General features: G+C 40.3%; 1 protein-coding gene across 7 annotated transcripts in view; it reads left to right on the top strand.

Annotated features, from left to right (window-relative positions):
- The window catches only part of FHIT (fragile histidine triad diadenosine triphosphatase), a 620021-nt gene that overhangs the window by 523586 nt on the left and 81102 nt on the right, over positions 1–15333 (top strand). For all 7 annotated transcript variants that reach the window (XM_042799725.1, XM_042799726.1, XM_042799731.1 and 4 more), the window contains one exon: positions 6914–6982. In XM_042799725.1, the coding sequence (XP_042655659.1) occupies positions 6914–6982 (69 nt within the window). The remainder of the gene's footprint in view (positions 1–6913; positions 6983–15333) is intronic.

Raw genomic sequence — 15333 nt, 5'->3', positions numbered from 1 at the left:
TTCTTTAAAACTTTATAGCAGTTGACAGATGCATTATTTATTGAGGATGCTGAATCTGCACATTTCTCAATCTACATGTTTGAAGATGTACTCTGTTACACATCCCCCACTTGGTTTGGTTTCTGATATATTTGCAAATACTCTCAGTTTTGTTGCTTTCTGAAGTACGTGTTGTCTGTGCTGAGTAAGTATTTTGATACTGACTCTTCCAGAGGCAAATCCATGGCATAAATGTTGGTAGGGATCATTGCAAAGCTTTCTTTTTTCCTCCTAAGGGTATGTGTACAGTGCAGTGCCATGTAGAGGTATTCAGATGTTTCCTGAAAGGGCCCTCAGACTCCAGCTTGGTAGCATGTGGACAGCCTGTGTGACCTCCTCTCCCAAGACTTGTACCAGTTTCTTCTGTTCTTTGCACTCTCTTTCTGCATAATGTTTTTGATCCACAAAACTTCCACACCCTTCTTCACTCTATCAGTAATTCCCACCCTTCCTGTTCTCTGTTAATCTTCTAGTCCATTCCCACCTGCATCTCTCCTGTTCTTTCTGCGGTTGCCCTGGACTTTCTGAGACAGATGTGGATTTCCCTGTCCTTCCTTTCTAAAGCGTCCCTCTGTCCCCCTGCACATACTGCTCTCGAGTCTGTCAGTCTGTGCCACTCCTTTCCATTTGTATCACATCCTTACGTTTCTCATGATGATAAAAAACAAACTTTAGTTTTGTATTTTAATAAACCAGAGCCAAAGCAAATAAGTTACAAGGGTATGTTAGTCTGTTCAGCCTTCCTGGGTTTAGAGCAACCCTTACCACCAGAAAGCCAGAGCTGCTGTCCGGGGACAAGGTGCCGAGTGTCTGCATCTATACAGCCTCATGCATGAGGTTTTAGGGAAGCTGGAAAGAAAGACACTGATTCTTAGAAACGGGGCATTTTTGTAGGAAAGGAACTGTAGCAAGTAGTTTCAAGTTTAAATAATTTATAAACATTAGGTCTTTTAAAGTGGTCTTACTGTGTGTAGTTTATAGCTCCTGGAAATGTAGGGGGGGGGAAATATTAATGCTGGCAATAATTTTGAAGGCTGTGAAAACTGAGTATTTTAATTGACCAAAACTCCTTCTTTTCCCAGTGCTGGATAGGACTTTTTCTAATTTGTTTATCCATCCCAACCCAATTCAGGACTAGGAAAATTGTCAAGAACTCATAAATACTAACTGAACAGAAATTGCTTTCCCATGAAGATGACTTTGCCAGGGCCTGCAAGTCAAGGGCCCTAGAAATTGGCTTTCAATGCCTAGAAAGAACGATTGTACCAAGTGTGCTAGCATTTGGGTAATGCAATGTATTTTCGTGGACAGCAGAGGGGGTGCTTTCTGTTAATGAGCTATGGATATACAGGCAGGGCTTTCCACAGAATAATTTTGTAACAGGGATAATTGAGCAGTTAATCAAGAGTAGCAAACAAGGGCTCCATGGAAGCCCAGTTTACAGAGAGGACAAAATTGCCCTATTTTTCATGTGGCTATCTCAGTATTATGGTTGGTTTTCTTTATCACCCACTAACAGTCTTACTTGGAGAACGGTTATTAGTTTGGAATTCCTACAGTTAATCTGGTAGTTTAGAAGAAGCATTATCATAGCCTCCCATAAGAAGTCCATGTCTCTGTAATGGACAGAGGACTTTGAAGCAAGCAAGGTCTTATCTGCAGACAATCATCCTTTTTTCCCAGCAAACTGCCTGATGGGGGTCTCCTGGCCAGCAATTCTTGCTACTTGCAGCCACTTATGCCTTTCCTGCCCTTCCTCCTGCCTGAACACAACAGGGGCAGGGACATCGGGGTTTACTCTTCCTATCTCTGATGTCCCTCTGTGCCCCACATCACAGCATTTCCTGATCTCGCTGCACCATGAGACCATGGAAGCCCACAACTGTAAAGTTTTATCTCTGTAGAAAGAATGAAAAATAATAAGGGAAAGGATTAAGCTGCTGAAAGGCATCTGGTTTCGCTGCGTGGAGGCACAGCTCAGCCGTGTACGGCTTTTGCAGGTGTGGGGGGAACAGCCCTTCTTCTGTCAACTTTTTGGCAGCCCCCCTGCCCACAAGGTTGAGTGACCCATTGCCAGTTTTTATGTATTCATTCTATAGCAACATTTATTGCTAATAGACCCTGGGTGCATGCTGAGGAGCTCTTGTACAGGCTATTATCTCCCTTTCTGTTGGAAGCCGAGCTTTGTTGCTCTGCTAACCAGCACAGCAGCTGAGTGAACAAAACATAATGTTCATGAATTATTGCAGGCAACGTCCATGTCCTCCCCAGTGGTGTGTGGCAGGGTCATCTGCTCTTCACTATTCTGGTCTACACAGGAAATCTCTTTCAGTGTCTATTTTTGCCTAGTATTTTTGCTTTACCTCCAGTGAAGTGGTGACACATTGGTTATTCGACTATAATTCAGTATATTAAAACAGCCATAACTGGGAACATTGCTTTCTGCATGGCCTTGAGTGCTGAAGCAAAACTCACCTGACCTGAATGGGTGTTTTTCCAACAAAACAGGCTTCAGGTTTTTTGGCTGAGACTTTTGTGAGCATTTTGCAGTCCTGGTTCTCTGGAAATTGACTTTAGATGTATAATCTCACAAATGCCTGTCCTGCTGTCAGATTTCAGCAGTGGTGGGATGAGCATGCTCTGAAGTGCCCATCAGCAGCCCCACACTCCCACAGTCACACTGGGAATGCCATGGGGCTCAAGCAGATGATTCTCTCACTGTGGTGGGAGGTCAGAAGCAGCACATACTGGCTCTGGCTCACAATTTCCCCCTGGCACTACAGATTTGTTCCTTCCAGTATGTTTTCTAGTTCTCTGGCCATTCTGTATTTAAAGGCCTTGAAAAATCATCTCTTAAGAGTGATTTTTGTATCACTTGGTAATTCTCACGATTAGGAGTTTCTCAAACTGGGATTTCATTTATAGTCTGGTGGCCGCTGTGTAAATGGAGAAAGCTACAGTCCAGCCCTAGAAAACTGTCAGCCTAATCAATTTTTAATTTTGAAGGTCCTATAAAATTCAACTCCCACAACCTCCTTGCAGCTGCTGCTGCCCCACACATCCCTGGCAGGAAATCTTGTTCCCAGTGTCAGAAGCAGCTGGTGGGGCTCAGGCATATTTGACCCACACAGTGTCCCCCACCTAGGGGCATATTGCTGTGTCCTCATGTTGTCATACCCCGTGTGCCCATCTCCTGCAATCACACGCAGGTTTCTCCATCAGTGTCTGACAAGATGAGGGAATGGTAGGTAACATTCTAAGCAATGCAAGCGTGTGTCTGCATTTCTTCTACCCTGATGTGGCTGATATTGATCAGTCCATTAATGTAAATGTCTTGGCTGTTGTATGTTGCTTTTCGCCTTATTAATCAAAACAATGCAAAATGAGGGATAAGCAATTTTTTAGGAAAAAAAAATAAAAACAATCAACAATGATTGAATACAGCCTGCTGGAATGTGATGGGGCTGTCTGCCACCCACCAGCCATGAGGATACCCACAATAACTGTGGAAAAAGTTGAAACGCTTTATTTTGACATTTTGTATACACAATGTTTGGATTTTTTGTCTCCAAGCAGTGTTTTGAGGAAAGATTTGCCCAAATCTGTTTGGTTGGTTAAGAAAAATGCAGCCAAATGTTTTGTTTGTATCTGCTGACACATTTCAGTCAACTGCAAATGTCTTTTTTGGACGTGCAGGTTTTTGTTTTGACTGGAAAACAAAATGGAAGGAAACAACTTTAATTTGTAGGCACCTTGAAGTTATTTCTGCTGCCTCCAGTTGGGGAGACCTCCCTGTAGCCATCAGTGGATGCAAAACACCAAGACATATACATAATATCCAGGATACAAATACTCCCACTGAACCAATTTACAGGTTGAAATTGATCTGGTGGTTAAGAGCCTTGGTAGATTGGGGCTTTAACAATAACAAATAGTACTAAGGAGCAAAAATGATCAATTAAAGAATTCCTAGTGAATCCAAGTGTCAGTGTCCCTGAGTCAGTAAGGACAAAAGCTGAAAGGCAGATCAGAGAAGGTGTGAAATCCCCTTATTCAGTGTTTCTCATTATGTGGTAGCCATTGCTCTGTGCTGCTTGAATTTCCCTGTGGTTTTTCAGTAAAGCTAAAGAGAAGGAAATTACTTGAGACAGTATTGCTGCTCCTGTTCATTTCTATTACACAAACAGTAGGGAGAATCCAGATTTTTATTTATGTTCCATGCACGGAATTTAAAAACAAAAAATAGGGATGTCTGGAAAAAATTACTCTCTTTTAAATTGATTGCAGTTACCTCAAACCTTGGAAATAGTCATTTGTTTTCTGATAGAGTTGACAGATTTTGCTATACAGCCTGGCGTTGTGTGAGAATATAATGCATGTAGTAAAGGTGAGTAACCCTTGAGGATGTCCCCACTGATGCCAAGTGGCCCATATGCTGTCATGAACACTTTTTCTTCTTTTTTTTTCATGCTGATCACAAGAGCCCATTTTGCGTAGAAGATCACATTAGGCTCATTCATTACCTGCTGTGCTGGTCTGTGCATCTGCAGTGCAGCATCTCTGCACTGAGCTTTGGACTACATTCCTGCATCCTTTTGGATATTCCAAATTGTCTGTTGTGGGTATACAGATCTCCTGTGTTCATCCTGGAACATTCTGCCACAGAGATAAAATTTGCTCTTAAAGGTGGCTGAGCTTTTGGGGGATACGGTTGTTGACAGATGATATTAGGCTGTATAGATATCATCAAGAGAAATTTCTGAAAATTAATATTTGTAACAAAACTATCACTCCTTGTATCAGGAGAGAAAGAAACTGTTTGACATATTATTCTCTATTTTTATGAATGAATTTAAAATGTAACGAGAACCACAAGTGTGACACGATAGTGAAATTTTACAATACTGCTGCAAACTTTAATCTTCACTTTTATTTCTCTTAAAAGTCTGTCTTTGTCCAAAAGCAAAATTTCAGGCCTAAGGCTACTGAACACCATCTTTAAACTTGCCTCGTGATTTTGAGCAATACATCAAGAGAGTGGTGATGTTCAGATGATACATTGCACTAATACATCACAAGAGCACTATCGCTCTTATGATATATTAGTATAATACACTATCAGAACACTATCACTGATGTATTACTCAAAAACACAGTTTTTAACCCTCAGGAATCATTCTCATCTCTAAGCTGAGTACACTGAAAGCTGTGGATAATGATAAGAATAAGCAATTGCATATTCGGTTTCTCTAGGGTAAGCTGAGAAAAAAAAAGTGATATTTGAAATATTTCATTAACTGAAACATCCTTGTGATTTCATTTTATTCACTGAACAAATGTTCTTATGGATTGAAGCTAACACAATATAGGTGTGTTTGAATTTTCTTACAAATAACCTAAGAAAATCTTTTTTTATTTTGGATTTCATTATAGACTTAAGACATGTTTTCAGAATATTTTGGTGAGGTGCGTGAATTTCAGCTGATTTCCACCTCATCAAATTGAGTCAGGTGCAAGCTCTCTAAATTCTATTTAAAGCATTTGGTGCTGTTTCTGATGCAGTATTTTTTTTAATTATTATTTTTATTTTTTTTTAGAAGAATTCAGGCACCATCTGAAAAGATCTGAAGATGTATAAATGTGATCTGTCACTCAGATCATTTTCTGCCTCCTCAATGAGGTGTTTTGGCTTTTTTTTCCTGAAGAATTATTCTCAGTTGTGTTTTGTTGTTTGTTGTTTTGTTTTTTTTTTTCTCAAAAGACTGTGAAAGAGAAAGAGGAAAAGATAAAAGAATGCTTTGCAACGTTATGTTGTATCTGAACTTACTGCAGAAAAGCGCATAGATGAGTGTTTGATTTCCTAGTGGAGTGTGATTCTTGAGAATCTTGAATTACCCTTCCTATATAGCATGAAGAGATTGTCATAATCTCTTAACAAAAAAAAAAAAAAAAAAAAGTAATAATACAACATCAAGGTGGCAAGTCATATATTTATTTTCTTGCCCACTTTCTTGTTCCTTTACCCCATATCTCACCAGCATTTGTGACAAAAATACATTGCCCCCCACCTCTCTCCCATACCGGGTAGCCCAAAGCTGCCTCTGCAGCTACCCCCCTGAGCAATGACCTTGCTGTCACGAGAGTGACACTTACACTTTGGTCTCTGCAAAACTGGGCTCGTAATTCTTGCCCCTTGCAGGTCTGGGGCCACTTGGTGCTCTGGAGCCCATGTCCCTGCAGACGTGTGCCCCCAGCATCACCTCATACCACTGAAGGCTTCAGTCTGTTATATTTGGGCTACAACCTCCTAAGAGGAAAAGCAGAACATTAGAGTCTTCTTATCTTTATTAAAGACATTGTATTATCCATGCTGTACAGCCTGGTGAGTGTCCTTTTCTGACAGCCTTTCCACCTGCATGATCTCTGTTGTCTACCATCAGTTCCTCCATCCCCCAGCCTGTGCAGCACAGCGCTGAGCCCGGGGCTGCCCACACCTGCTACAGCCGTGTCCCATCACAGTCACCTTCTTATCCTTGTTGGTTTTGAAGTCACAACCTGCAGCATCAAGGTACATTGTCATTTCAAAGCTGTGGCTAAATATGTCTCTGACTGACAACTATGAATAATTCCACAGAGCCCCTAAAGTTCCAGGCATTTCACTCTGAAGCTCATATAATAAAACAGAGCTGATCTCTCATGTTTTTCATCTTTTATATCCTCTAAAGAGTTGAGATAGTTATATAACAGGTTAAAGTATTTTCCTCTGAAAATAATGCTGTGCGTGGTTACTTGTATGTGTTGAGAATAACGCTGACAATCCAGAAAAGAAAGTCATGAGCTTGATAATCACCATTATTTTGTTTTACATTTTCAGCATGTTCATGTCCATGTGCTTCCAAGGAGAGCTGGTGACTTCAGCAGGAATGACAATGTCTATGAGGAGGTAAGGGCTGAACTCCCATTTCTCATTCAGAGTTGATTTTGCTGTTAGAAAATCACTTTAATGATACAGGCCTTGCCTTGAGTGAGGTAGTTAATGGGATCTCCGCATCTTTATTGGTTGCAAAGACCCTGTGATAGCACCAAGACCTATACTGGGATTTCCTTGTGACCTCTTGGTCAAGCTGTGATCACGCAGTGTCTTGAGAAGGGGCTGCAGTCGACGTCTTTGGTACTTCAGTGTGTTACTGCACACAGAGTGAGGTGAAAACTCTACCAATAGTTGTATTCTCTTATTTTGAGGACACAGGGAAAAAGAGTGACCACATGGTTAGCCTCCCATACAGGGAGCAAGTCTGACCAGGCTGCCAGCGCTGGGTGCCAAACCTCCCCCTTCTGACAAGGGAAAACACAGACAGCTCATTACAACTCAATCACAAATTGCCTTCTGTCCTGATATTTGTAGGGCTCTGCTCAGGCTCTGGACAATCATATTGTATCCCCAAAGATGACAATTAAAGAGCAACTATTCATATAGATGTAATATATGCATGTGTGCAGATTGTACAGCAGAGCTGGGGACATAAGCTTTTCTAGTGTGACTGAATTGCTGGGTTTTGTTTAAATGAGCAATATACTGGCATTAAAAAAAAAGTTTTCCCCAGCTTGACAGTTGTCACAATGAGTTAATTAAAAAAATCTCACTATTGTTAGACTTACTGATGGTTCTTAGTGGGTTTGGTAGAATCCTTTATCTCAAATATGACATCTCTTTCTTTCTGAAAGTAATTAATATAAATTTGTTCAGAGCTACTGCAATACCATCTGCTTGAAGAAGAATTCATGATGTTTTCTGCTTTTGTATTTTTTCTTTTGTGATATATATGTGATGACAACTCCCCACTCACAAAAAAATAATGGTAGCGCATTTTAAAGTTTTCTAATGACTTAAATATGCAAAAGTGCTGAAAAAAGTTTATTATTGACTAGTTACATGAAGTGTGGAGACTGATAACCCCACTAATAAGGGTAAAACCTTATGATGAGGCTGCTGAGCAAGGAAATCAAATGAAAATACATAATGGCCATCTTATATGCTGCTGTAGTTAAAAACAGTTGTGTGAGGCAACTTGAAAATTAACACCGAAAGGTTTATTGGAACAGGCTGCCCAGGAAAGGGGTTAAGTCACCGTCCCTAGAGGTATTTAAAAGACATGTCAATGTGGTGCTTAGGGACATAGTTTAGTGTGGTGGACTTGGCAGTGCAAGGTTAGTGGTTGGACTTGATGATCTTAAAGGTCTTTTGCAACCTAAATGATTCTATGATTTTTTCTTTTTCAAATTTGTTAAGTGGTTTTAGATGATACACCAACCCACAAATTCTGTTTCGATTTTTGTCATATTTACAATTCTTTTTTTTCTTTTTTAACACATTTATTTCTCCTTTATTATATGTAAATATAAACAGGCAAAACTCTGTTATTGAACTAGACTATATATTTAATGTTGTTAAATGCAAAATGGTGACAAACTGGTGAAAAATATTTTTATCTTGTAATTTTCAATTATAGCAATTATAGGTATTGCTTTTAGCAGACACAAAAAGCAAAAATATTTAAATACAGATGTGATAATGTATCTTTTAGCAGAAGAAAGTATAGCCTCAGCATCTAACCAGCTATTCTTGAATACCACAAAGCTAACATGCTTTGTACAGACTTTGGCTGAATAAAGATTTCATTCTTTCTAAGATGCCAGGGAAAATAACTCCTATTTGATGCTATAAAAAGTTTGATGCAAAGTTCTACCTCTGGCTGGATTGGAGGATGGAGGGGCTTAAGCAGTATCCTATCATAAGCATATAAACCTATTTTAAAAAATACAAAATGAACAAATTATTGAAAATACAGCTGACTTTGGAAATCCTTTGGAGCTTATGTCAGTAAGGCAAAAATCTTCTGATATAGTGCATCTCTGTGTTGTACCAACAAGACATATCCCTTTGTCAAGAAGATCTTTTAAAAAATTTAGGAAGATATGTAGATAATAGTGTGGCAACAGGCTGAAAATCTATGAGGGACAGAGTACCATTAGGTGAAATGTAGGCGCTGGAGAGAGCTTTAAATCCATCATCCATGAAATTTGTACTTAGGACAATCCAGAACCTGTTTATAAATGATGCTTTATTTCCATGTATTTGAGCGATCAATGGAGATGTAGTTTAGGCAGCAAAGACCACCTTCCAAAATCATGTCAACAGCCTTTTCCTTGTAGTATGTGACACAGAGACTGATCAGCTTCTCTTAAACAATTCGTGTAATTGTAAAAGCTAAAACATCCAGGCTAAATTTTGCATATTGTAGTGCCTAGTTTAACTACTGCAGCTGAAGGCTTTATAGCTATTGGGTGTAATTTTCATAGATTCTGGATCTCAGCTCTGGTTCAACACGTCTATCACAAAGGCCCATCTATCTGTAAATGCCCTGGAGCTCTCCAAGCTCTGCAGTTGTCATCTGTATATGCTCAGCAGATTGCTGACAAATCCCATTGGTCTGTGAGTGTTTGACAGTGAAAGGAATGCCCAGATGTTGCAGTCCTCTTAGGAGACTTCTAGAGTTGAGACAGATAGAAGGCACTTGCAGTCTCTTACCTTGTGCTTTATTTCTCCCATTCGGTTTGGGAGTGACCACTCATCTGATTGAAAAGACAGAAAAAAGCATATCAGGTTGATCCCTGCTTAGTCTGTTTACTGGGCTCTGGTGCCTTCAGGCTTTTGGCTATGAAGCTCTGACATAGCCTCCCCTAAAGCAATTTTTAAGTGTGAAGAGTATACATAAGGGTAAGGTATATCTTTAGCACTTGGTTTTTAATAAGGTTGATGATGGATACTGTTGTCTGCTGGTTTCTGGATGTATACTTAGAACTTCAATACTGGAACATTTATTGTAGAAGGGATGTAGGAGGGGCTGACACCTATTCCACAGCACCTTCTTTAAGACATTTCTTGGTGAAATATGTCACTTAATATTTTAGGTTTCTGTACCTCAGTGCATATGAAAGAAGTCACTGATTTTTCTAAGATACAGAGAATGATTAATACTGAAAAAAAAATCTTCATTGAATGTTTTAGATGTATTTCCTCTGTATCTTTGCAGGGCTATTCCTTGGGAGGGTATTTCCCAAGAAAAGTTAGCTATCCACCCTGTTGGCTCAATGTAGTGGAAAGTCACATTTTCCTGCAATTATGTGAAGCCTAATCCTGCAAGTGTGTACATGTCAGATTTAAATTAGTTTTACAGGTTTTTTTAACAGGATCGGGCCCTTCACGTTTTACTGTTGCTGGATTACTTTTCTCATCTACATCTTGAGTAGTTCTTATTCATTGATTCACTTTGTTTCTTGGACAGCAAAACTATAGCAGCTAAATATTAGGAAAACTTAATTAGAATACCTCTTTATTCCTCCGTATTTTCAGTTCGGTTTGAAATAGATTAATATTTTTTATACTTATTAATCAAGAAACTTAAATGCCTTCCTATTAAGGAGTTGCCTGCTTTGAAGTAGATGAGGGGTTTTGTAAGGGCATGTCACAGTAACTAAGAATTTGGTAGAAATGAATGTCTTTAGTGTGGGATGGCACCTGTGTTGTTACAGTCAGCACAAGTACTGCAGAGCTGTTGGAGGTCATCGTGTCCAAAGCGTTCAAGACCATTATCCTGAAATGTCTCAGCAGTTTCATACACTCAGCCATCTGTGGGCAGGCAGTCCTGATTCAGTGTGAGTTTGAAAAGTCCATAGCACAGCCTGTCCCTGGTCTCCACTGAATGGTTAGCCATTACTGCAATATAAATAACATTCATCATCCTTTAGACTGGCAGGTAATAGCCTTACTGGGCCAGAGAGTATGGGGCTTTCTCAGAACGGAAGACTGAATCAACAGTCCGCAATACTGCTGTTATGAGTACTGACCTCAATAAGTTACTTTTGAGGCTGACAGACTTAGATGGGTAAGGGCAGCCTGGCCTCTCAGTGAAACCCTGAGCAACCCTGGCATGCAGTGATGTGTTTGGTGGTGCACACCCTTGTTCCTCCCTGAATTCTGATTTTCACTTGGTGGTTGCAGCCTGCTGTAACAGATGCAGCTGCAGCAGTTTTGCACATCCAGGACTGTGCATGCAGGGCAAAGAGTGCCCACCTCTTCACTAGCTTTGCTTTCATGGCCACCTCATTTCTTTGCCTGTCTTCAGCTCCCAACCTAGTCTGGAGAGCACTGAAAACACTGGGAAAGGGGGAAGCACGAGCAAGAGATGTTAACCCAAGCCCCTGTGTCTCCATCCCCCGGCTGTCTGCCAGACCTGCATCATGGACCTGGGTGAAACTTCCTAATGTGAATTGTTCGGTAACTTAAAGATTTTGTAAATCCCAGAAGCCAGAAAAAGAATTCACTTGATGCTTTCCTCCTTCCCCTCTGGCATTCAGGCCAGCAGTGAGAGAGTCACTTAGGGGAAGATATTTTGACTTAGTGATCTCATTCCGCACATTATGTTAAATCATTTCATCAAGAATACCTATTAGTAATCAGTTCCAGGGAGGATGAAGGAGGCATTTTGGCTTGTGACTCAAGAACCTGCTAGGCTACTTCTTCAGGCTGGCAAAACAAGGAAACCATGGTGAATTCAGAAGTTTAGTCAAACAAATCTGAAGTTTAATTCTTCATGAGTGGCTTTGCCTGTGACATGCCTTCACTGAGCTGCAGACAGCATCTCACATGCTACTGGGCACAAGGCCCGGTGGAGGGCTTGGAATGTGCACAGCTGCACTGAACTCTTTGGGCTGCTTCTGCTTAAAGATAAGGTATATAATGAAAAGATAAATAAACCCAAATCCAGGTCCTGCTAGACAAATGGAAAGATGCCTGACAGTTTCTATGAACATTGGTTTGAACTACTCATGAAAATTAATGGCATGCAGAGATAATAGGCTGTTCCTTGGCCTCCCAGAATTATATTGCACCTTCTGGGAACATATTGTAGCCTGATAGTAGATATCAGTCTGCTGCATCTGAACTCCCTTGGGGCCAGACTCTGCTTTCTTTGCACACTACATGGGTAAACCCATGGAAGGGGAGGGAAGAAGCACAGAATCTGAACTGGTATATATTTAAAAAAAAAAAAAGCTCTGTTTTTCCCAGGTAGAAGTATATTTCCCTATCTTCTTCTGATGTGGCAGCAAATAAATTCTTCCTAGTAGGCTGTGGATTTTAACCTGGTCTTGCCAATGTTGCTTTTTCTAACTGAGAGCATCAGAGGAGGTTCTGCTAGCCAAGGAGCATAAGCCTTTCCCAGTTGCTTCATGAGTCTTGTGATGTTATAGCGACTCCAACAGGGCAAGTCAGATTAACTGTGCATGGATATTTCCAACTGAGAGTATTGCAGTAGAAGGTAAAACTGTGCAAATAATTATGCTTTGGATTTTGTAGCTAAATGGACAAAAAGTCATTTTGAGTTGACCTGAAACAATTCTTTTTTTTTCCATCAAACAAATTTCCTTTTTGAGTTAAACAGGATGATTTGTTTTCTAGACCATGATATTTTATCTGATTATGATTTGAAACCCCCTGTAGACTGCTGGCACACCCTGCAAGCTTCTTGCATATGCTCAACTCACACAAGGCAAAACTGACAAATTTGTCAGTAGGGCCCAGCAGGAATACTGGGAGACATGCTATTCTCACATATATCTTCCTAGGTGGAAATACCACTATTTGTTGTATTTTCTGCCCTTTCAAACCCTGTGAGGCATTTCTTAATTTGATACCTGAAATCTCTGAGACCTTCCTGTATGCTGCATACATTGCTGCACTTATTTTAAGATAGCAGGATATCATAATCAGATCTGATTAAAAGTAATTTTCTTCACTGATATCTTCCATTGGATCTAGAGAAGTGGAATCAGCTCAATGATAGGAATGAATTAGAAGCGGTTAGAAGGGTTCCCATTAAGGCAGCCATCCCTCATGATCACACACATGCCCTTTACACCTAGACTTTGTCTGGAAGGTAACGTACATTTGACATTTTACATATTATCGTGTAGTCTCATTGCCCTCTAGCCTGGCTGTCTCTCTGCATGCCATCGCTGCTCTTGCTACTTCTTACCCTTTCCTGCCTCAAGGTTTCTACAATCATTTTCCTCATAGGTAAAACATATCGGCTTCCAGAAGTCACTTACATTTAGTCTATAATATAGCAGAGACAAATTATTGTGACCATTACAAAAGATTTCTTGGCCCCTGTGTTTAGCTCATGGAGTGTTTGCTCTTTTGTGTCCTTGATGGTAGTTCATTGGCAAGCAACTTGGTGACAAAGAGACTCCAACCAAAGACAAGTTGCTGATAAGGGAATTAAGGCAAACATGGTCTCTCAGGCCCCTTTACTCTGTCAGTAAAGTTTAGCTGCTCAAGTGCTTCTCATGTATTCCCAGTCCCTGAGGTAAGACTGTCTCCAGGCCTCTGCTTATCCTTTGATGCATAGTGTAAACTGAATTCATACTGGTGGGGAGAACATGCCCCACTAGTATCCTAGATACCTGGCTTTTTGGAATTGATGAGGTGGAAAGTAAACAAACCTATCAGGGAATTGACATTTTCCAAAGAGTGATTTTCTTTTCTGAACTAAAATGTTGTCATAAAATTAAATACTCCCTTGCATTCTGTTTAAGGTTCAGGATATGGGAGCAGCTAGTTGGTAACTCACAAACCAAATCACACTGAAATCCAGTGCACTGCCCAACAGATGACTTCGGCAGTTTGTTCAGCCAATAGCAAGAATTTGGAGAGTCTCTTATCAATCTGTAGGACTGATTCTGATATGACCAGTAGCTCACAGTGATCCAACCCTCTGACCCACATGCAGCTATATAAAGATGCTACGGTTTTAGCTTGTGATCTCACAAGGAAAGAGCTCTTTGTACCCTGTAATTTGGGGCAATTTCTTTATCTGCTGTCTTGCAAATGTGGATCACAGTATTTTGAGGGATCAGCTTTGTCCAATGGAGGTCCAAGTACCAGGTACCTGCTAAGTGATCATTTCATAGGAGATATCATCTGAACTGATTGTTGCTGGCAGTTTCATTGGCTCACCCAGCACTGAAACAGCAGCTTCAGTGATTTGGATGTGATGCTGACACTTTCTAAATACGACTTTTGTAAATGAAGGTGCAGGGATATGAATGGAGCCAAGTGTTCTTCCTGGTTGGGAAGTAAATAAAAGTCTGATGGGATGGGTTTACCAATATCTGCAAGGTCAAGTTAATTTATTTTTTTGAGTCAAAAGAGTGAAAAAATATACAGATATGAGAAATAAGCTTTCCAGATATGTGCTTGTATTCTGATTTTGTTCATTTTGTGGGGAAAAAAAAAAATGCTTTCTTGTTGCTTTATATATTGACCCACTGTTTTCCTTCCTTGTTTTTTTTCATTTTTTTTTTCTTCTGGGGAAATGAAAGTGTGGAAGGAAGCTGAACTGAAAGAGAGTTAGAAAAAACTGCCAATAATCCTAAAATGGAAAAGGGAGAACTGATTGTTTGTGGATTTCAGAAACCAAAATGACATGCTGACAGTTTAAGTTGAAACAAAAATCACCAAACCTCTTATTTAGGCACTTTTAAATACAAAATTGTTTATTTAAATAAAAGTGAAAATTATAAAGTCTGAAGAAAAATACTTCCTTTTTAATAAACAGGTATTTATACATTTGCATAGATATATTTATGGGCACACATTTTATGTACATACAGTTATAGGTATACACATATGGACAGAGTGGAGAGCTCAGAAGCACATGAAGTATTTATTTAGGCCCCCTCTAAGATGAGGAATAATGTTGCATTTTTACATTTTCTATCATAGCATGCTTGTTGTGGTTTAACCCCAGCTGGCAACTAAGTCCCACGCAACCGCTTGCTCACTCTCCCCAAGGTGGGATGGGGGAGAGAATCAGAAGACTAAAAGAGAGAAAACTCATGGGTTGAGAAAAAGACAGTTAAAAAGGTAAAGCAAAATTTGTACATGCAAACAAAACCAAACAAGGAATCCATTCACCACTCCCCATGAGCAAGCAGCGGCTCAGACATCTCCAGGACAGCCGGGCTCCATCACATGTAATGGTGACTTGGGAAGACAAACACCATCACTCCAAATGTGTCCCCTGCTTCCTTCTTCTTCCCCCAGCTTTATATGCTGAGCATGATGCCATATGGTGTGGGACATCCCTTGGGTCAGTTGGGTTCAGTTGTCCCCGCTGTGTCCCCTCCCAACTCCTTGTGCCCCCCCAGCCACTTGCTGATGGGGTGAGA

This window comes from Tyto alba, unplaced genomic scaffold (assembly GCF_018691265.1).
Source record: "Tyto alba isolate M040663 unplaced genomic scaffold, T.alba_DEE_v4.0 Super-Scaffold_3, whole genome shotgun sequence".
NCBI lineage: Eukaryota > Metazoa > Chordata > Aves > Strigiformes > Tytonidae > Tyto > Tyto alba.
This window is presented reverse-complemented; position numbering and strand designations above follow the sequence as displayed.